Here is a 22,450-nt window from a genome sequence, read left to right as displayed (position 1 = left end):
GCTGTAGAAAATTCTAGCACCCGTTTGCTCCTCTAAGAGGCAGGCTTTTACTTTGAGGTAACCTCTGCCAAACATCAGAGCATCTCTTTCTCTTCAGTTTCCATTTGAGCACTCACAATGATGACGATCTCGTGGCATTATTGCCACATCTCAATGCATCGAGCTCTCAAGAGCTGCAGGCTCTCTTTGTAGTGCAAGACAAGTCCTGCCGCTGTGGCTTGCAGACAGGAAACAGGGGTTACAAACATGAGGTAAAAGAGAAAGGTGTGTTTAGTCTGTCATTTGTTATTTTCAGTGTAAAATATTGTATATTTATCAAGAAGTAATTACATTAGTAATAATCCATGAATGTATAATTGTGATAGATTATCAGTAGATTTTAAATGTATGTTCTTTAAAATACAATTTTAAATAACCATAAAGAATAAATGTACCTGTATTTCAGTATATTTTTATTCACTACCCTCAACATTATAGGGTAGCGAAAAAAGGGGACACATGAAGAAATAAACACACAACACTGCATCATTTCGTGAGAGACAACCACATTTATAATCATCTTTGAGTGGTGACATTTTAGTAATATTTTTTGCCTTTAAGGGTTGCAGCTTATATGCACCATTTAGTTTTACAACGCCTTTGATGGCTCAGCAACCATCTGGCCAGTTTATCCAAGGCCCATTCTCACCGAACAGCATAGAGATCTGAAAGTGGAGCTGCTTGTCAGGCACGCTATGCATTCAGTCCTGCTCTTCTGTGTGCTGTTTATATTAGTCTGTAAGGCCTTTTATCATTAGTCTTCGTTACACGGTCCGCCTTGTCACACAGCTCACTACAAACGCCCCGCTTTGTTTTATTTCCATCGATCTCCCAGTCATCACAGTAGAGCCATCTAGTGGTTACGTTTTGTATTGCTAATAGGGGGAGTAACCTGCTGATAGCGAAGGGTCCAGTGTACAAAAAAAAAAGCAGAGAAACAGCACTAGTGTATAATTTATTATTAGAAGTTAGTTACTCACCTCTCACTAAATATGTAGGCTGTCTAAAGCAGAATAAACGGTTCATGAAATTTTGTCATAGCCTACCATGTAAAAAAAAAATACAGTTGGTATTAGATGTTAAAAAAAAAGTACACAGACTGAAAGAAAAATTAGAGCAAATGTTCCTACTAACACCATCAGTCTAGATAGTGATGTGTGTGTAAAAGAGGTGTTAATTACATATTTTATCACTTATGTCAAAGTGCTGGAGTACATGTAGCAATGACAGTATCGCAAAAGCCTCAAGGAGAAATCTATCAAGCAGCCAGTGAGTAGATATTTCAGAGGGAATATCTGGAAAATAGTTTATTCTACTTATTTCTTTTAATGTGTAGAGTATGTTGTTCCACCACTAAAACTAGTGTAAACTGGTGTCATTTAAACACAAATTGTGGCTAAATGAAGATAATCAAATAAAGAATAGCAAAATAATGCTTCATAATGAAATAAATACATCAAGGGAAAACAAAAGTATGCTTTCCCCCTGACTAACATTCTCCCTATTATTGGTTTCATAAAACGCTGTACGGACACATCTATGTAAATTTCTACTGTTTACTGTTTACTTCCTCTGAAGTTGATCTGTTACAGTTTATAGGCTGTGAGATATTGAAAAACAAAGATAAATTTCTTGCTTGTGCACACAATCTTGGAAAATAAACCTGATTCTGAGTCTGTATGGTTGCTTACAATTTAAAGATATGACCCGGTAAATTATTCTTAAACTAAAAGGCCACTGACTGCATAAACACCTCTGGGTAGAATGGTTCAAAGTTTCAGCCCAGGATTTCCCAGAAAAAATAAGTTTTTTGTTTTTTTTTAGATGCACAGTTGCGTTTAAAAAATGCAATATTATAGAATCAATAATATTGATTCTATTTTATGCCTATGTGTTTGTTGAAATCACAAGAGACACATTATCAAAATTTAACAGCTGGTTATTAATAAATATTAAAATGGACAAGCAACTTTTTACTAAATTTCAGCATAAATGTTTAAGTTTTCCAGTAGCATGTGGAGTGCTTTGGACGAGATTCTCATCTGACTCATTGTTGGAAAAAGTTTTATATTGATGACCCCAAATTCATAGAGGATATTGTTGTGGATGGTAAAGTTTAAGTAAACAGCGACAATGATAATGATCATCTTCAGAACTTTAACATGTTTGTGTATATTCCTGCATGAATTTCTCCTTTTGGTTGAAATCCATCCACTCCTAAGATATTCTTTCTTCTTTTTGGTACTGCTTGAAATGATGGGAATGATATGGTTTATGACGTCTGCCTGAAAATGATCTGTTGAAACGCTGAAAATGGACCAAATGTTTTCATAGCAACCTGACCCATGAAAGAAAGGTCCATCTCTACAAAAATGCATGGTTGAACCTTTTGTTGAAGAGGATTGAATCTTGAAATATATGTTACCGGCAAACTAATAAAGCATAGATGTGTATAAAAATTGGCTAATTCACCATATGTCAAAACTAGCATGTGATTTGATGAATGTGTTTGTTATTTTTGAAGAGCTAAATAAACAAATAAAACGATAAGACAACAGTGAGATTCTGCAGACAATATCATTTCATGATTTATTGACATTTACTTTTTTCACAATAGTTTTGCTTGATATCAATATTTTCCATAAAGTTTTTTTTTTATTATTATTTAAAGTACATTTATGTTTTAATCACATACACATTTATTGTTTCATTTTCTTATTGCAATAAACAAGAGTAGCCAGAATGAGTCAGGTATTGCTACAGTTTGCCATCCAAACTCTTTATCCCTCTGATAATGAAGTTCAAAAATAATTTTATTGGCAAGACAAAATTACACCAAAGCCTCTTGGGCTCTCTCATTCTATGGTTCTGCTCGGAGAGAGACTGAGGGCAGAATAAGGCTAAGGCTAGGAGCCTAAACACAGCTAACATGACGTCCAGAAAATGAGAATCGGTTATTTATTTCCCGAATGTCAAAAATGAGGAGGATTTAATGGCTGTTTCCACTTTGTGAACATATCTAGGACAATTTGAACATTTCAGTCATGCTACTAGAATGACTGGCCTAACAGGGATGCAAACACTTTGAAATAGCCGAGTTATAAGATCAGCTCCATGATAAAATCCTTTCCGATTCATCAATCTCCTCAAATCAAACAGGATTTTTGTCTCCGTCACGAAGTCAGGACACTTTTTAGCTCCAGGTCACCTCCGTACGCTACCGGTGGAGGGTCAGGAGTGAGGATATACCATCACACACTTGAATATACATGGTACACACACCAACAGGAAGGCAAGCACAAATCTTGGAACAGCATCTCACTCAAAGATGAACTCAAAGATTACTTTCCACAACAAAAAGAGCACAATGGTGGAAGCTGACACTGAGACAACTTCTTCTTTAAGTAATGGCATTAATAATATTCTTCTGCATTTTCACTTGTGTACGCTACTCACAAACAGGAAAAAAAAAGCAACGTAGGGAATCCAAATAAAACAATTAAAAAAAAACAGCCTATTGAACAGATCGTCGAGCTGAAATCCTTTTACACCTGGTGTTGTACCCTGTTCCCCAAACAGAGATTCCCAAAGTTTAAAGGCCCTTTAATATGAAGGGTCGGTCTCTGTGCTGAGCTATGCATCTGTCTTTTGCTACTCCTCCCTTGCACCATTGAGGGTCCACGATTCTTATGGAAGGAAAAAAAGGCCTGTGATCTGGCATGCTCCCACTCTAAACAACTCCAGACATTGATGTAACAATGATAACAAGTCACTTTGATATAAATTGCTCATTGCATTGCAATATTCAGACAAAAGTAAGACATTAGAGCTCATTGTTTCTCAATGATAGGGCACAGTGTACATCTTGTTCAAAAAAAGGGGTTTCCGTTCCAAGCTGTCGAGCAGGAGCCAGTTGTTGCTTAGGTAGCTTCATCTGGCTCCTCATCTTATCTACCTATTGGTAATTCTGTATTCCAGTTGTCTCGGAAGTCGGAGCTCTGATCTGGGAATAGTGTCATAGCTGAGTTGGGAATACTACAGCTAAAAGTTGGAAAACCAGTTTTTCCAACTAAAATCGAGATACTCCTACCGGTACTTTAGGGTTGCAGCAGTATTTCTGATTTATGCCAAAGAGTTGCAGTTGTATAAACTATTTACATAGCCAAGTGAGGATATGACATATCCAAGCTATAACCTGCTGCTACTGAACGACGCAGATGACAGTTATCACTTTATGTTGTTGAGAATTGACCCCTTATATTTTTCGCCCAACAGGCATTTTAGATAATTTATCCAGCAACATTAACCCCTTCAGGTGATGCTCTTGTTGTATTTCCAACCAACTTTAGAAATGCAACATTTCTTCATACCTCCAAGTATGAAGGAAATGCTTCAAAGCTGCAAGTCAGAAAATTTGCAAATGTTTTGGCACTAGTTACTGTGTGTGGCGCTACCAGTGGAAGCCAACAATGATATACTTTTTTACTTTTTTTTTCATTTAAACGCTAAAAGCTGTTTATTACAGTGTTATGTTCCACTGATTAAATGAGAAAACTGTCAGAAATGCAAATAAATGATTTGCACAAGTTATGACTGAATGACAGCTTTATGGGACATTAAACTAATGAACACACCAACTTTCCAAAATTGGACTAAAGAAGACATTCCAGACATTTCTGTTGAAGCCCAATTCCAACACTGAGAGGGAAAAATTAATGTGGTCCTGTGATTATGAGATAGTTCAGTCATAATAATGAGATACTATCTAACAATTATTGCTAATTCAAAATGATGACTTATAAGTCAGATCTTCCAACTTCCGAGAACAAATAGAACGCACAAGTGTGTCAGGCTTGTTTATGACATCCACCAAAATAATTTCAACCCCTTTTATTCACTTCCTTCTCATGGATGCATTGATAAACATTTCCTACCTACAAAAATATTATATGTTTTATTTCCCCCCGATTTTGCTCATTTTTTAATGTGCAGTATAAACACAAAGCAACAGTCCAAACCGAGATAAAACAAAGTGCTCACCAGTCTTTGTAAAAGAAAACAAATCATGGTGCGTGTCATGGCTTTCATTTGTAAGACAGGAAGTACCAATGGTTGCCTCGAGCTGGACGTCTGGGCTTTTGCTTCTGGGCACCTTTATCGTATGACTCCTGCTCAGTATCATCTTAAACTAAGAAAGCATGCTTTTCATCTGGTTCCCTTTCAGTTTTTTTTTCATTGACCCGAACAAATAAACCTTTGGGTATCAGCCAGGTGAGGAGGAGGAGGACTTCGCAGGAACAATAGGATTCAACCCAGTGGTGCTAAAGTTTGTCCCTGAAGAGCCTTATTGTAAGGACGCATGCAGGAACAACATAAACAGATCCGAACATGAGGTCAGGTTTAAGTCATACCTGACCACCTACACAGTAATTCAGCCTGAGAGGAAAGAGCGTGATGATGATGTAAACGGAAAAGAGAACGCCAACTATAACCTATGCTCTTTTCAGTACCATAAACCACAACACCATAGAACATCCTTTACTTGAACATATTATGAGCTGTATAGGACTGTCATGTGTTAAATACAGCAGTGCAGTATGTTCACAAGCTTGACTCCAGCTGTTTCCGCCCTCCCCTTTCGTCTTCTTCAACGTTGTTTTCTGACTGTTATGAAAGCTGGCAGACATGCCCTGCAGCAGTGTTAGTTGGTGCGATCTATTTTAAAACACAGATTTGTTCTGGACTATACGTGTGTGTGTGCGTGTCGGGGTGTGCGCGCGTCTGCATGCTTCCTGTGGTCAATCCATCCACTGACCCGCACAGACCCTCCTCTCACCTCACCTTCTCTGGCAATGACAGGGGGCTTAGGCTGCGATCCCCTACAGTCTCTCTTCTGTTCTCCTAACCTTCTCCGTCTGATGTGTTCGGCTGTGAGTACCGCCTGCCTGTCAGACAAAGTCATGTTGCATCTAGTGAGGACCTAGTGTCACAAATGGAAGAGCTGCTGGCTGCAGAGAAGGACAGTGTACAGCATTGTGGAGAGCGCCACAGCGAGCTGCGGCGGATACAGCGAAGACAGAAGGAAGCAGCTACCCTACTGACGCAACACTATTGTCCTGGTTTCTGAGGTGCATAGGGTGACGAGAAGAAGTCGAGCCGTAACAACAGGAGAAACACCCCCTGCGCCAGAATAGTAATGATAACACTATGCATGGTTTGACATTTCTAGAAAGATCTGTGTAGTCTGTGTAGTGTTTTGTTTTGTTCTTTTCTATATTGAGGTGGCCTCGTTTTGGCCACAGTGCAAGGGAAGGACTAGGGAAAATGGGAAATGTACAAGAGAGTACGATGCATAATGAATTCTCTCCTTCACTCATCTTTTCTACAGAGCCATCAGAAGTCCTTTGAAAAAGAAGGCGAGTGAGTGGAGAGTTTTAGGTAAAGGGAAAAAGAGACACATAATACTTGTACTCCTTCCCACTGTTCCTTTCCCTTGCTATTCTATCAGACATTTAAACTACTGGATGTTTCCCCCCTTAGCAATTGCTGTTTGTTGATCTTTTTTTTTTTCTAGCTTCACAGTGTGCTTTTGGAGTGGATGTTTCTGACGGGATGAAGTCACAGGACAATGTGTCAGTAAGGAGAGAAGAGGATTGGCCCATGGGTGGTGCGGATGGGCCCAGGGGCAGGTCTCAAGATGGCGTGGCTGAGAGGTGGACCTTGCAAGAGGTGGTGGTGGTGGGGGTGAGGGCCAGGGGCAGCTGCGCGGAGAGCCAGCGGGTTCGAGGATGCAGCCGCGGCCATAGCTGCGGCAACGGCCAACGGGTTGGGCAACAGCCCCGCACCCAAAGCTTTGGTGAGATCCTTAGAGAAGGTCAAAGAAGACTGAAAACAGAAACCAGAGGGGGGAGAGACAAGTAGGACAGAAATAATGTGATCAGTTCAAAAGCATCAGTACGTTATAAATAATCAGATGTTCTCCAAGACCTTGTAGAAATCTAGTTTTTTTAATTCTAGGAATTTACTGTCAGTAATACTTCACCTCATTTGACTTGCATCTACAGATGACATATTAAGGAGTCTCCATACAAACTGAAATGTTTGCATCTTTGGGAATGATAAATTAGCAGTAAGGATGGATGAGATGAGCTTCCAATGTTATCATGATTTTTTTTAAACATATTTATTGGGATCAGTTATTGCAATAGCAATAAATGTGACAATACAAATCAAATAAGTCCGTTTTCTAATAGCATTTTTTATGAACTACTTATTGGAATGGCATATCTTTATAACAACCATGTGAAAAGTAAAGACACAAAGTATATTTTCAGTTTTGGGGTTTATAGGCAACATCTAGAGAATTTAGCTTTTGCACAATAAGTCCAAATTTTTATCATAACTATATTTTGTTCCACTTCATTTTTTAAACAAAATAAATAAATGTCCATTATTAAATGTCAACACATTCACAACACTTAATTTGGCACAGGCTTAGCTAAAAATGGGCTGGGCAGATTTTTTTTCACTCTATCTCAAATATGGTGGGTGAAAGACCTAAAGGAGTAGTGCAACAGTTTAAAGGCTTATTCAAATTCAGCTACTTTCCCGTTCTTCTCACTGGCTGCAGATTGTCTGACTGAACTGACGCTAGTTGATCAGAGAGTTAATTGTAGAGATTCTGCAAGTGTGTAGTAAATATTTGGGTTTTCCAACAGGCTATTTATGGTTAGGTTATTTGTGCTCCAGTCTTGAAGCATGTCATTGGGAATAGAGAGCATAACAAACGTGTTCATCTGAGAAAACGGCAAGAGTCAATGGTCTCATGAGAGAAAGCATGTCAAACACTGATGTGTCTCACAGAAATAATTGCTTTCAGTTCAAGTTATATTAAATTCATAAAATCAGTTTAAACCCGACTAGCTGACAGTTTTCTGTAAACTTGCAATATGGGTCACAGTTCCTTCATAATACAGTATGACCTAGTATTATCAATAGCTTCAAGACCTCCCTTCAAAAAATGAAAGAATCTATCAATTTTCAGAATCAATGTTTGTTTGATGAAATGTGTAACGGGGACAGAAGTCAACGCGTTACCGTCAGATCCGCCCCCCTGTGCTTCTTATGTCGGCTGAGGAGGGGGTTAGGCTTTCCTGCCATGCCGTCCCGGTGCCGCCGGCTTGATATGTGCTGAAAACACACAACAAAGGAGACCAAGTTTGTGGTTTGGATACCTTTTCTTGATTATGTACTGATTCAAAAATATTTCATTCACCACTATAAGTTGTGTTTAAAAAAATTAACTTTACTGACTGCCACAAGATTTTCTAATGTTGTGAAGTCTGAATTTAAATTCAGGAAATGTATCTTTTTTTTAGATTCAGTGTATGGAAAACAATATAATTTATGCTTCTCAGACTCAAAGGGAAGGATGATAAAAAAAAATCTTCCACCTACCTGTTTGAGTTGCAGTTCAGAGTTCACCCGCACGTTGCAAATCTCACAGTGGAAGGTTCGTTCCTGAGTGTTGGGGTCCACTGGCCCCCCTCCCTGCTCTCCAATGGGCTTTGGACCTAGGCGAGGGTATGCCTTAATAGGACCAAGCCCGCTTCGTGCCTCCAGTATGGTTTTGTGTTTAGTGCCTGAAGGCAGATAAACACAAACAAACAAACAACAACAACATTTTTTTAAAAGTCTTCTGGATAGAAAAAATTTTAACACAGAGGGTAAAATAATGCAGATTAGCTAAATCTCCATAATCACAAAATGACTAGATATCGTCTACTTCCTCAATAAAATAAATTAAAACATGATGCATCACTGTTCAGCTCAAATTACAGATGCAGAAACAATGAAATAGAAGAAAAATAATTAAACTTGACAAGAGTGTGAAGTACTGCGTGGCTTCATCAATAAATCAATAACCATTAAAGTGGAACAGAAATCTGAACTCTTCAGTTGGATAAAGCTTTTGTCCACAAGATGGCAGTAAGAAGACAGCTGTACAAATGTCAGAGTGAGAAATCAGATAAAAATATCCTCTTATGTTGATACTTTCGTAACTTATTAAAAATAGAAAAATGAAACATTGCGAACCACAACACATTATGTACCATCTGTGGTTTGAGAAAAATATATATTTCCACAACAAAAAGAAGAAACGATACTAAGAAAGTTAAAATATTGGCCATCTTTCTAAAAAATTTCTTAAATATTTTAGTCATGAAAGTACTTGATTATATAAGCTTTTAATACTGTTAAATTGGGTCAAAATACAGAAGATGTGATGAATTAGACATTAAAAATAAGTAAAAAATAAATAAAAAATAGAAATAATACTACTACACTCCTCAGAACTGAAAGAAAACCATTCAACTCTCATCAGCTCTAACTTTGACACAGTCTGAATTGAATTTGAATAATTTTTTAAATCCCTTTGAACAAAGCAAAGGTCACCCAGAGGAAGGAGAAATTTTGAGAGTGGGGTGCAGCGTGGAGAACGTGGAGGCGTCGTTGCAGGGACGCAACTGCACTGATAAGTTTTACTCGAAGCCAAAAATGTGCGCTCTGTTTTATTTTGGTCTGAGCACTGAGGATGGCCCTGGAGATCCGTTTGTCTTTGTAAGCTTGACTCACTTTATAAACACAAGTGTGGATGGCTTTCACTCCAAGAATCAAAAACAGGAAATGTTTGGAATAAAACAAAATGTTGAAATGAAATTACTTTGTAATCTTTTTATTTTTTTGCCATTTTTGCGTGTTTGGCACTTAATCCTTCTGCCACGCACTTGGTTCAAGCATCTGTCTCTGCATGACTCATGTTTTATTTTTAAACTGTGAAAATGTACAAGTTTTTTATTTTAAGAATGACTGAGGGTAATTGTTTCCATATTGTCTTCCTCCAACTTTCAGCTGGTTTGACTTTTAGTTTTCCAGGCCCTGAACTCTAGAAATACCCAGCCGGATGAGACCCAGGACTGTGATTAGGAGTTAATAAATTAAAGCACTGTGTGTTCTTTTACTTTAAACATGCATCTGCATTTTGATGAGAAACACTACTATTCACTGGCTCTAGTGGAGATAAGCAACACCAACTGGTCTGTAGATAAATGAAAAAGGAGTCAATCAAAAAGGGGTGAAAAATAAAATCGAGGAAAATTGTGCTATAATGCTGGTAGTGACCGTCTTGCTATTGCTTATCCCACATTAAAATGGCCTTATTGGCTGAGGAAGCTGGGTCTAATCACCCAGGATAAGCAGGGTGTAGTTTAATCAATAATTTGCCAATTCGTTATGGTACTGTGTCTCTTGCTGCTATTCAGTGCTGAGCATTTGCGGCAGCTTTAAGTTTTTTTGTACTTGGTTGCCTAAGTGTGAAGTGAGAACAATATGGTTTTTCAAACAAAAATCTCAAGAGTGTGGTGTGTATTTTCACCCCTGGCCTCTTTTACCCCTCGTACACACACATACTGAGAAGAGTAATCAGAATAAGGGGGGCTGGATACAAATGCACACCACTGTTTTATCTGAACAAAGTATAATTTCCTTCCACTAGCAATTGTGCAGTACATGTTTATTTATCAAATATAATCCCAATATAGTACATTGAAATTTAATAGGAATTAATGCTTTTGCACAAACTTTCTAAACTTCTAAACAGTCGTCTTACATGCAGACTTACTGTAAGTCGGTCTGGAAGGATTAAAGTGAGCAATTGGCATCTCAGGGATAATTGTAACAGTGAGAATGTGTCATGTTTCAGAGCTGTCTGGTACAATGTGTCCAGTGGTATTGTATATTCCTATTTACATCCCTCTGGAAGCGGTTACACAACCCAGCCATCATCATGAAAATGTTTAGATGGAGAACTTTTAGAGAGTATAGATAATAGACCTCATGGAAATGGCAGAAGTAATCTTGATTCAGTGGATTTGGGGTTATGACAAACATTACAGGCCTATGTGAGAGAAGAAAGTGAGCTTTCTGTTGAGTGTGAACACAAGGTTAGAAACTTTGACACGACTCTTGAGACCTAGAAAGAAGTTTTCAGTTACATGGGCCAGGAATGTCAGTGTCAAACAGATCATTTATCGGCTGATCAGAGCAGTTCTTAGTGTCCTCTGTTGTGTCACGTTCAACACTTCATTTAAAGCTTTCTTAATCAATTTCACATAAATATCCACATAGAAAGTAGCTACTGGTATGAACTGATTGAGTTTTTAGCCTAATCAACTCTAATTGGTGAGTGGCAGATAGAAACTTTGAAGTTGGAACTGAAGGAAGAAAACTGAGGCCGCCAATTTTCAAGATTAGGGAAGAATTTAAAAATTAAGTCAAAGGACATGCAGGTATCTGGAAGCTGTTTTGATGAAACCTTTATTTTCCATAATGTTAGCAGGTCACTCGGTCTGCAAGAGAGCACAGGTTTCCAGTAGGTAACAGGAAGTCTAGAAGTATGACAGCAAAGCTCCTGTATCTTATCGTCAAAACATGCTAGATTTGAAAACATACGTGTTTTGGGGAATTTTTGAGTTAAGTTAGGAGCCACATGTTCTCTACAGAGATAGATTGTGGTGTAAGTAATGCTAGCCACTTAAAGCATCCTATGAGAGTCTGAAGACATTGCAGTACTAGCAAAACCCTCGTAGGGATTTCTCTCCAACACCAGCAGTTTACAGCGTGGATTATATGACGATTCAACGACAAAAAGGCTACAAAAAATATTTTGAATGGTGAATCTCTGATTTACAACTGCTTGTAGGTTCCCATGTGCAGATTTCAAAGTTAAGAAAATCATAAAATTGCCTGTGAACATATTTGCATTTCTTGATGAATTCTATATGTTTAAAAAACAAAAAAACAAGTATTTTAAAAGAATTCAAGACGCTCACTAAACTTCTGAAGTTGTAAAATTTTAATTTCTATAAACTTTCACCTGAACTGCTCTCTGTCTACACATATTAAGCATGTTTTGGGGGTTTTCATTTTATTCAGAATTCAGCTATTACCCACCTTTGTTGTGGGCTTCCAGCTGTGAGAGTGAATTGACAGCCACCTTGCACAGTGAGCAGTACAGCAGCTTTTTGGCCTTATCTTCCTCCGTCTCCGGGTTGGACGGGCTGCTGGAAGCCGGAGTGGCTGACACTCCTGAAGCTGGTGGTCCAGACCCGGGCTGGTCTGAGCTGGCGCTGCCGCAGCCGGGGGAGGAGCTGGTCGGGGGGACCAAAGGGGGAGTCTGAGTTGGAAGAAGTGGGCACACTGACGTCAGGGGGGAATCCATGGGCGGGGTGGGTGGATTGGGTAGTGAGGGAAGGGGCCCTGAAGCCAGAAGGGGCTCGCTTAACTGCGACAGAGGTCGTGTATCATCTGGGGAAATTAAAGGAAAAATGAGAAAACAATGTGTCAAATACCCAATCTTATAGAGCCAACAGAGTAGCTGAAACAGTTAACTAAAGATATGTTCCCCCTAAAATATAATTTTATTAAATGTAACCACATTGTCAACCACTCCCTCTTGGATATAGCAGTTTTGGTCCGGTTCGTAGATCAAACAAATCAACAAAACGCTTTTGGTATTCTGTTTTTTTTTTTTTATTTACTATGCTGTAATTCATAATGGGTTTGAAGAAGGCCTTTTAATTAAAGTTATACAGTAAAGGAAATACCAGACTGCTGTATGTAAAGGGAGGAACGCAACATGTCTGAGAGCTTCATCGTTCCTTGATGTGGTCTGGTTGTGTTAACATTTACCAGAGACAAATAGGAAGCACAGACCACAGTATGTTTCTGCATCTGCCAAAACACCTGTTATTGTTATTTTTAAAAAAATTTGGTTAAAACAGTAATGATTCAGTTCATAAATTCCAGAAGCATTTTATTAAACAGTGGCGCCAGTATAGCAGCCTTGCTCCCGTCAGACTGCCGCAGGGCAGCTGTGGATACAATCCAGTAGCTGGCCATCTTGAATGGGAATGACTGATCTCATTGCAACAAGTCTTTGAGTGTCCTAATAAAGTGCTTTATAAGTCTGATGTCATTTTATTTCATTCTTTATCTTTGCCTGTGTGTGCAGTGGTGGTTCCTGCAGGAACAGTCCAGGCTTTGACCAGTCTATATGTTGAAGTTTGTGGACTCCCGTCAGTATATGGGGGGCTTGACTCTAAAATGATACAAAATTCAAGCTTTTGCGTGTTCACTAATAGAAAGGCTTTATAAATCTCAGATTCCTTTTTAATGCATCTGTTTTCAGAGCAGCATTTTCTAGTTTGGGTTTAATCAGTCAAAAATATTTGATTTTGAGCTAAAAATAATGGAAAGGCCCTTTAATTTAGTGCTGAGTTGGAAACTTTATCTCTTTTCTCCAGTCATACTTATTTTCCTACAGTCCTTATAGAATGCAAAACATTTCAGCGGCTATACAAACAAGGAAGTTGTTCATGGCCTAATCAAGAGGTAACATTGTATAATGAGCATTTGTGCAACTCCCTTATCCTGGGGCATATTGCCCCACATAAAAACTGCCTCTACATGTGTGAATCTATACTTCTGTCATGTTTTTAATCAGTTACCATATACAGTGTCCCCCCCACTCTTAGTTATGATGAATAAAAATCCTTAAAATAAAATCCTGCATTGGATCCATGCTCTTATACTGAAAATGTAGAATTTAATTTGAGTGTGCTCCATTATATTTGAATATTCTTATTTGTTTCCAAGTTAATAAAACAGGAAAGGAAAAGAAAAATAGAAAAATAAATCTTCTGGTGTTTAACCTAAATGTTGAGAATTAATTAGAAGCTTTAAAGAGCAATGGTGTCATTATCTGGGCTTTCTGTATTTTTTAAAGACTGTCCAGGAACTTCTAATTCCTGTGTCCCTTGCGGTATGACATAATCTAGACAATGGAAAATTGAAAATGGGTCACCACTGTGGTCTTTATTGGTACGATGATCCAAAACATCTGGTCAAATCAACATAGAAATGCTTCACCTGACACAAACTACACCTTCTACCAGGCCTAAAATTAAAGAAAACCTGTGGCTGTGGAGAAGAAAAAAGAAAATAAGAAAGACAAGAACTCTTGAGAAAAAGCAAAGATGAATAGTCATATATCCTTCTAGCTCCAACCAGGTGCCAATGACTGTGACACTGGTGATATTATACAACTATGATTTCTTAGGATTAAATCATTTCCCCTTGTTGAATAAAAGCACTTAAATTAAGGGTCGGGTTGTACGGAAAGTATAAATGTCAGATTAAAGGGCTGCAAAAGCAGGTTAATGTATTTGAAGGCATTTTTTACCAGGGACACCAGTAAGCAGAATAGCTGTATACATTTCCACACATGTGTTTCTGGTCAGCTACTCCCACAATCAAGACCATCGGTATTCACTAAATAGAGAGTGCTGAAAAAATATCCCCCCTGCATTTGGGTGGGGTATTCATACGCGCTCAAAAGCAGAGACTGTGTGGCCTGAACCCAAACTCTACAGAAACCAATCTGATGATCGGCACCAGAAAGCCTCCCATGCATGTAAAACCAAAGAGATGTTGTACAACATTTCTGGAAAGTAGGCATCGTTTGCTTTAAATGCTTAATTCACATCTGTGTGTTCTCATACAGCATTGGCTTTTGCGACAGACATACCACAATGATAGCTGATATGTTTATTTCATCTATAGGCTTATGTGATTATATTGTAATTGGTGCTTTTTGGTTAGTGTTCCCCTTTCAGCTGTCTTCAGTCAAGCTCTTGTAAGTTTGTTCCTATCCACTGCTTCCCAAAATCAAAATTCCTTTGTTCCATACTGGTTTCCAGTTGCAGGACTGCAATGAACATTTGTTCAACATATGTGTATTCAAGGAATAAAGGAATAAAAATATATATATATATCTATTTTCTGCTTTGGCTTCTCATGTGACATTGAGAAGTCCACTAAGAAATTCAATATTATTAGTTGTTTAACAGAACACGCAAACCCTGCACAACATATGTTTTGGTTCAAAATCAGTCAGGAAAAAACATGAGTGTGTTGCCAAATAATTAGGAATAATTTTAGAATCCAAGTCTGAGATTGCAGACAAACATCTCTCTGTTTCTCCTCATGCACTAATTAGATACACCCTACAGGGCCTGTATTAATATTTACAATAAAACAGCTTCACTTTCCAGCTTTTCAACACTGAGGACAAAAAAAATCATTCTGCAACAGTTAAAGCAATCAAAGAACAATTTTCATGAAATTCTATATAAAATGGTCATATATCAAGTGAAGTTAAGCCGTTTTGTTTGATATATTAATATTAAGCTGTAGACTCCAAAAGGAATGTTTTTCTTTCACACAATCTTTGTGCTAGAGTTATCTGACTCTCCTACAACTGTGGATGTTCTGTAAGTCTACTTAATCATTTACAAAGAGGCTCCCTCATGGCCAAGCATAGGAAGTTCCTATTATTGGGGGAGAGGTCATGAGGGGGAGATAATTCAATCCAGATGCTTTACACTTACCCTGGTGAGTCTATGCTGGCCTTAATCCACTTCGGGAAATTAAAGCAACCTATTGGATGGACCCAGGAGGAAAAGGATTTGTTGACCAAAGCATCTCATTGAATGCAAACAAATTCCACACAACAATTTGTTGTCAACAGACGATGGTTGCATACAGAGTACGTGTTGAAATCTGTTCTGAACTACAGGAAATGTTGAGGAAAAAATGTATGATTGCAAATAATATTGGGGCTGACAATTTATTTGTAATTGATGTATATTTTGCAAGTGTTAAATGAGAGATCATGTGGTAATAAATCCTGTGGAAAGAGGAGACATAAAGTAGTGATGCATAATTAATGAGAGTGAACATACGGCATCACCTTATGTCAGAAAATACCGAGAGAATATAAAGAGGATGGCAGCAAAGTTGTCCCTTGAAATAATTCTTATTTGTTAAAAATATTGGGATTTTTTTGTGATAAATTAAATACTGTGCGGTTGGTTGAACTGAGTAACCAAATTAGTGTATAGAGTCCAACTTTCTGTGATTGTATCTCATAAATGTGGCTGTTATGTGTAGGCCTCAAATGTTTGTTAGAGAACATCAGTAAACAACCAGCTGTTGGACATGGAAACGCTCAGAGCAGGATTTGGTTATGAACATCATCCCAAACTGTCACAGAGCGCTGTTCACTCCATCTTTATAACACAACACCAAGCCTCCAAAGTCATGGTCCGTCAACAGAAACTGAGACCAGGCAAGCAGAGCACTAATCCAAAAAAAGCAGCCAAGAGACTCATGTTAACGCTAAAGAAGCTACAGAGACCGCGAGCCAAGATCAAAGACTTTGTCGACAGGACAACTCTCACTGACATTTATAGAGTGGCGTGAAGAAAGCAATGAGAAGTTCTGTTCGCAGTTTTTCACAAGCCATTCCGGCTACAGAATATGCAAACATGTAAAGAACAAGTTCTGGTTAAATGGCATCAGAATTGAGCTTTTTGATGTTGATCCAAATGATGTGTAGCTGACTACACTGTTGCCATCTTGAAAGTTAATGGTGGAAGAATCATGCAGGTCAGATGAGCAAATGTAAACTTTCTGGCCTGCATGCAAAACATTACCTGCTTGCCAGTACATAGCGTTATTGGGAAGGAACATGATAGAAGCTGCAAAACGCTTGAAACTTCCAGCAAAATAGTCATCATAAACATAAAACCAGTATAACAGTTTATGGTTCAGCTCAAAGTACATTTATGTGTTGGAATGGTCCAGTCAAAGGCCATTCCTCTTTATTGAAATTCATGTTTAGAGTAGCAGCTGAAGCGAACATCAGTGTATCCAGTGTAAATATAAATGCATTGTACACTTTTCAGATTTTTTAAAGTTTAAATAAACAAAACAGCATTTTACATTCCTTTCCTCTTACAAACTATGCACTGCTTTATACTGAACTGTTTTATAAAACCTTAAAGAAATGCATTAAAGTTCATGATTACAACATGAAGAAAATGAGAAAAATTGCAGGATGTATTAATAGACATGCAGCGCAAATATACCTGTCAAGCAGGTGACTGTGGATTCTGCAACCATTATTAATTATTAAAGATCTATGGAACTCAATGCCAGACTTGCATCCATAATGCATCCGGGTGCATTTTCCCAGTTTGCTCTTAATTTGCTCTTAATGTCTTGTTGCATTCCAGCAACAAGACAGCTAGCAACTAACATGCATCTTGTTTTATTAGGTGCAACTGTCTCAGACAGATTTGACCCAAGAAACTCCTGCTGAAACAAAACATATATAAACAGACTTTGGCTCAACAAACAGAGCATGAAAGACTATCAGCTCTGCGTAACCCAATTCTACTGTCAGGTCCCCACTGTGCAACCCAAGCCATCACATGAAAGTCATCTGTTTAACTGACCTTGGGTGTGTGTGAGTGTTTGTGTGCTGTAATATGAGGGTGGTTTTAACGTGGTCCTTCATTAAAGTAGGAGTGTCAGACTGTAGGATGATAAAGAGGAAAGGCGAAGCAGGAAGGGGGCGGCCGGCAGAGCAGAGTTTCTCTCCAGTAGTGTAACAGCTGCCATGCTCTCTACTGCAGGCCTCGCCAAAACCTCTTCTCACCAGTCCAAATCCCTCAAAGCCAAGAGCCTCCTCTTTAGGGACAACAACAACCACAAAGCCTCTGAGGGATGTAAAACTCCCTCTGTGAACTGTACTGTTGAGCGAGTGACAGCATTCAGATCATAACCTCTCGCAGCTTCAGCCCTCAGCAAGGTCCCCAAATGTCATGTTCGCGGTCGTCACTTCTGACTGCATTTGATGTATTAATGAAAAATGATGGCGCACATAAAATGAAGGTCGGTGTAGACATGGTAGCCCAGGCCGTTACTGCTTTACATCTGTTTCTCTCTAAAGTCAAACAGATATAAACAAAAAGATCTTCTACAGCAAAAATAATCAAGGTCAAAAACAAAGGCAGTTAAGCCTCTGTGGGAACTTCACTCTTCTATCTGAATAATTTGCTTAACCGTATTGTTTATTTATGTTTACACAACTTTATGGCTTTAACCTCCTGTGTCTGTCCCAGAGTGGGCTCCACGTCCCACATCACAGTGTCTGTCTGTCCCCAGACAATGCTTTCCCAGTTGAGGAAGGGCACAGCTGCATGCTCCCAGAGATCTGTCTAGCCACCACTGAACTGAAGATCAATCTGAAGACACACACACACAAAACCCAGCATGCATGCTGCACAATCAGGAAGAGACAAGGTTCCAGGGTCACGAGAAAAAGGCTTGGATGGAAAAAGGCATTCTTTCACATGTTTCTACTTTCGGATCTCCATCATGGCAGGCTTTGTTTTGGTCTCTAGTTCAGTTGTTTTTTGTCTCAGAAAATCTCAGTAATGGGGACTGATTTAAGGGGCTGAGCCCATAAATCATTGAGGGGGAAAAAGACTAAAAAGAACTGGAGCTACAATTTTCTGGGACAAGCTAGAATAAAAAAAAGTGCCAAGGAAAAGGCAGGGAAATGCTAAGATGTTTACTCTGGTGATTTTATCAAACAGGAGTTTCTTTTCTTAATTTTTTTTCATTTGAATGTTTGCACTGAGGTCCCACATCAGTACCCTGAAAATGTCTTGTAAACAGTCAGCTACAGAAACCTTTGTAAATGTCAGTGAAACGTGGCAGGTCTATTCAATGCCTGGTGTTTGATCCAAACTGTCTGCGACACAGACAGAGCGGAAAACTTGACAACACAAAAGAAGATGAGATAAATGCAGACAGTACGGTGAATTATCTCTTGAAATAATAAGAAGGGAAGGAGAGCTAAGACTAAGGAAGCAGGGGGAAAGCTAGAAATGTTCTGCTAAGAAATGAGCATGCACTGTCCCTCCTAACCATTAATCATCTGTCCAAAAGTAAATAAAGTCTCATTAAAGTCAGATCAGCTGCTGTCACCGTCCTTTATGACTCTGTGGCGTCCATGTTTAATATTAGTCTCATCTTTATTTATAATCAATCAGTATTAGCACCTATTACCACCATGTTTAAACTAATAAGCCATGTTCTATTCTGATTCAGCAACAAATTACATAATGCCTTCCAGAAGGTCATTTAGGAGTGATACACCACCTTGAAAAAGTAATCACTCCCCCTTCGACCTTTCCACATATTGTCATGTCATATCTAACAACTTCAATGTATTTTATTGGGATTTTATGTAAAAGTATTGCGTAATTTTGCAGTGGAAGGAAAATGATACGATGTGTATTGATGTTAATCGTTCACTGGAGTCATAACTGCAAATCCTTTGGGTTGGGCTAGGTCTGAAATTACTGCCATTCTGAGCCTCAACTCAGTCTGACTGAACGCAGAGTGTCTGTAAACATAAATAAAGTTTGTGTTGTAGAAATAAATGCTTACTCAGTTGGACTCTGTTCGCTAATTCGATGATTATAGGCAGTTGGTTGAACTGGATTTAATTCAGGGGGTATGAGAGTAAAAGGTGTGATCACAAATGCTTTTTATATATACATTTTTTGTAAAAAAAAAAAAAAAATTGAAAATCATGTATCAATTTCCTACCACTACAAAGTTATAAAACTACCTTGTGCTGGTCTATCACACGAAAAGCCAAATAAATACATTGACGTCTGTGGTTGGAATGTGACAAAAGGTAAGACAAATATCCAAGGTGTGTGAATCCAGGCAGCTTGTAATAATTTGTTGGCTTGACTCTCAAGCTCAGTTTGATTTACTGAGACTGGGCTTAACTGTGAATCAGAAAAATATTTTACTGTATACTAATCTGTTTTCAGCAGGCTTTGTGAGGTGGCATTTCTGCAGCCAAATGCAACAGCACAAAAAACTTCCTTTTTTTTCAGCAAGTTACTGCAAAGCCACTGCGATTAAAATACTTTGTTATTCTCGCATATTTCCCATCATGCATAATGTGAACGCCAATCCCTGAACATTCCTGTGTGGAACAAGATGATTGTGTTTGCAATTAGAGAATCACACAGGCACTTTCTACGTCTGGTAACATCTTCTGCTCTCTCACCTGCTTTCCCACTATCACAGTCCTGGGAAATGCCAGGGGCTCCAAGTGGAGACGGGGATGAGGTCTGGGTCAGGGCATGAGGCTTGTCCCCCTCCTGGGGGCGACTCTTGGACGTTTCAATGCCTTTAACTCTCCTGGCATGGCGGTTCCCCTTGTAATGGGCCTCCGCCTGGCTCTGTGAGACAAAAAGGAATGCAAGTTTGTATGTTGAAAGAATACACCACTAACAACAAGTTAAGTTCAGGTAGGATTAGATTCTCTGTCATGCTTGCTGTTGAAACCATGGCCATTTGCTGCCACTTTAATTACTCTATTTAGAAGTCTATAGAGAGACAGGAAGCTTCAGGACGAGGCAGATTACAAGGAAGATAAGATAAAATGATGCAAGGATACTTTGATTATATATAAAGACAGATAGAGTTTATCAACCCAAAGTTTCGATTGGTTATGAATTTTAATATTAACATAAAACAGCATAGTTTTATCGAGGTAAAAAGAGATTGTCAACCTCACAATGTTGTTTTTCTAGAAGAGAATAAGAACAACATTTGAATACTATGTCATTTAGAGTTCATTAGAGTAACAACAAGTGGTGTAAGATCTCTCATTGTCAGAGGAGGAGGTGTAGTAGAAAGCTCAAGGACGCTGATCTGTTTCTAATCAGGTTTAACACCTGAAACCAGTTTTGATAGAAGTGTTTTGGTAATTTGAAAAAATAATGTGCACCTGCAGTGCCTCCACAATGATTGAAAAAAGCAGCTGTATTTTTTTGTTTTGTTTTGAATTTTTTCAATGTGGAAAAAAAACATTTTAGGAAATTATCTTGTCATATTATTTCTACAATATTCCTATTATATACTATTATACACATATACATTGCTTGCAACTGATTTGAATAGCTTTGTAGAGGCAGAAGAATGGATTAAGGTACACTGATACTTGCTGGAGCGAGCTGAAGTTTTATATTTGTTCGCATTTGAAAAGTTAAAAAGTTATAGTTGCTGCTATTTCTGTGGGGATTACATCAGACACAGCACCAAGTTCAGTGTTTCTGTCACTGCTGTGCAGAAACGCTCAAAGGCATGACACATTAGCACCTCTCTGAGTCCATCAGTAACAAACAGAACTTTGAAATAGAAAGGTGTCTGTTGGCAGACAGAGATTTGTGGACATACTGCGTAAAGATTGCTGCAATAATTTACAGATGTTCTAGCACACATGTTGAGCAGCCCTGATGTAGTAAAGCAGACCTGATATTTCAAAGATGAAAGGATTAGGATCAGTGTGCTGTGCAGACAGACAGGTCCAGAGAAAGCATGACTCAAAGTGTGATGAGAGGATCTGTGCTGCTTATGATGAAACAGCTAATCATGCTGCAGTTGGTTTCCTAAAACACAGGCCCGTGAGTTCACAGCTAAAGCGTTTGTTGAATGTTAGATTTGGACGGATCGAGAGAGGACTGATGATAATTTCAACAGGAAAAGATGTGTGTCAATCAGGTCTGAGCTAGAGCTCTGATGTCAGAGCTAAAGACTGCTGAAAAGAAAAAAAGTACAATTGAATAAGTGACAAAAACAACAGATTCAGAGAGAGGCTATGAAGTTGGAATGCAAACTCAATAACAGCAAGGTTTAGTTTTACCAGTATGGGGAGCAGAATTCCCCGCCGGCAGCAACTACACAGGAGAGTTTGTGTTTCATACAGTTGTTGAAAGGATGGAAAGAAGGAACACTTCATTAAAGAACTCAGTATACAGTATGAAATGTAAACATGTCAACTGTACATTTTATTTAATTTGTTCTGGACTTTTTCTTTGGCAAGAATACCACTGAGTAATGTCCAACAGCAGACGTGGTAGCAGATGTTTTTATTAAACCTGCCACATATTTTAAGACATATTTGGAATGCAAACAACGAAGGAGTTGTTGTAGCAGATGAGATTGTACGGAGTAGTACTTACACAGAGAAAGAGAACATGCTGGCCAGGGAAAATATGCTTAATCTGTGGCTCTTTAAGTGGTATTGTTATTGTTAGGTTTCCTTTTTACCTTCTAGATGCACTTTATGAACCAAGTCAATAAATAGGAGCTTGTTTTTTAACTGTAAGAGCTACTTACTTTTTCAGATTGGACGACTTGTTTAATGAATGAAAGAAAGTAAGATAATAATTTAACTACCTTTTGAAAGATTTTGTTTTGCAGCAATCTGGAGGTAGCTACCACATGTATGTTTATGGTGGAGTTTTTGCTGTAATTACTCCCAGCAGAGGACCTGCCTAGATGCACTTTGATTTGAGATTATAACATATTTGGAACCCTCAGCAGCTACTTTAAATTTTGGGTGATTTTA

General features: G+C 38.5%; 1 protein-coding gene across 2 annotated transcripts in view; it reads right to left on the bottom strand.

Moving 5' to 3' along the window:
• Positions 1-2,602: 2,602 nt before the first annotated feature.
• LOC102224412 (zinc finger protein 385A-like) overlaps positions 2,603-22,450 on the bottom strand; it is a 71,789-nt gene continuing 51,941 nt past the window's right edge. For both annotated transcript variants that reach the window (XM_014469643.2, XM_023336872.1), the window contains 5 exons: positions 20,102-20,276; positions 12,052-12,405; positions 8,497-8,681; positions 8,137-8,229; positions 2,603-6,924 (listed from right to left, as the gene is read on the bottom strand). In XM_014469643.2, the coding sequence (XP_014325129.1) occupies positions 6,673-6,924; positions 8,137-8,229; positions 8,497-8,681; positions 12,052-12,405; positions 20,102-20,276 (1,059 nt within the window). In that variant the 3' untranslated portion in view covers positions 2,603-6,672. The remainder of the gene's footprint in view (positions 6,925-8,136; positions 8,230-8,496; positions 8,682-12,051; positions 12,406-20,101; positions 20,277-22,450) is intronic.

Source organism: Xiphophorus maculatus, chromosome 1, assembly GCF_002775205.1.
Source record: "Xiphophorus maculatus strain JP 163 A chromosome 1, X_maculatus-5.0-male, whole genome shotgun sequence".
NCBI lineage: Eukaryota > Metazoa > Chordata > Actinopteri > Cyprinodontiformes > Poeciliidae > Xiphophorus > Xiphophorus maculatus.
The sequence above is the reverse complement of the archived record's forward strand: the minus strand, read 5'-3'. Positions and strand labels throughout refer to the sequence as shown.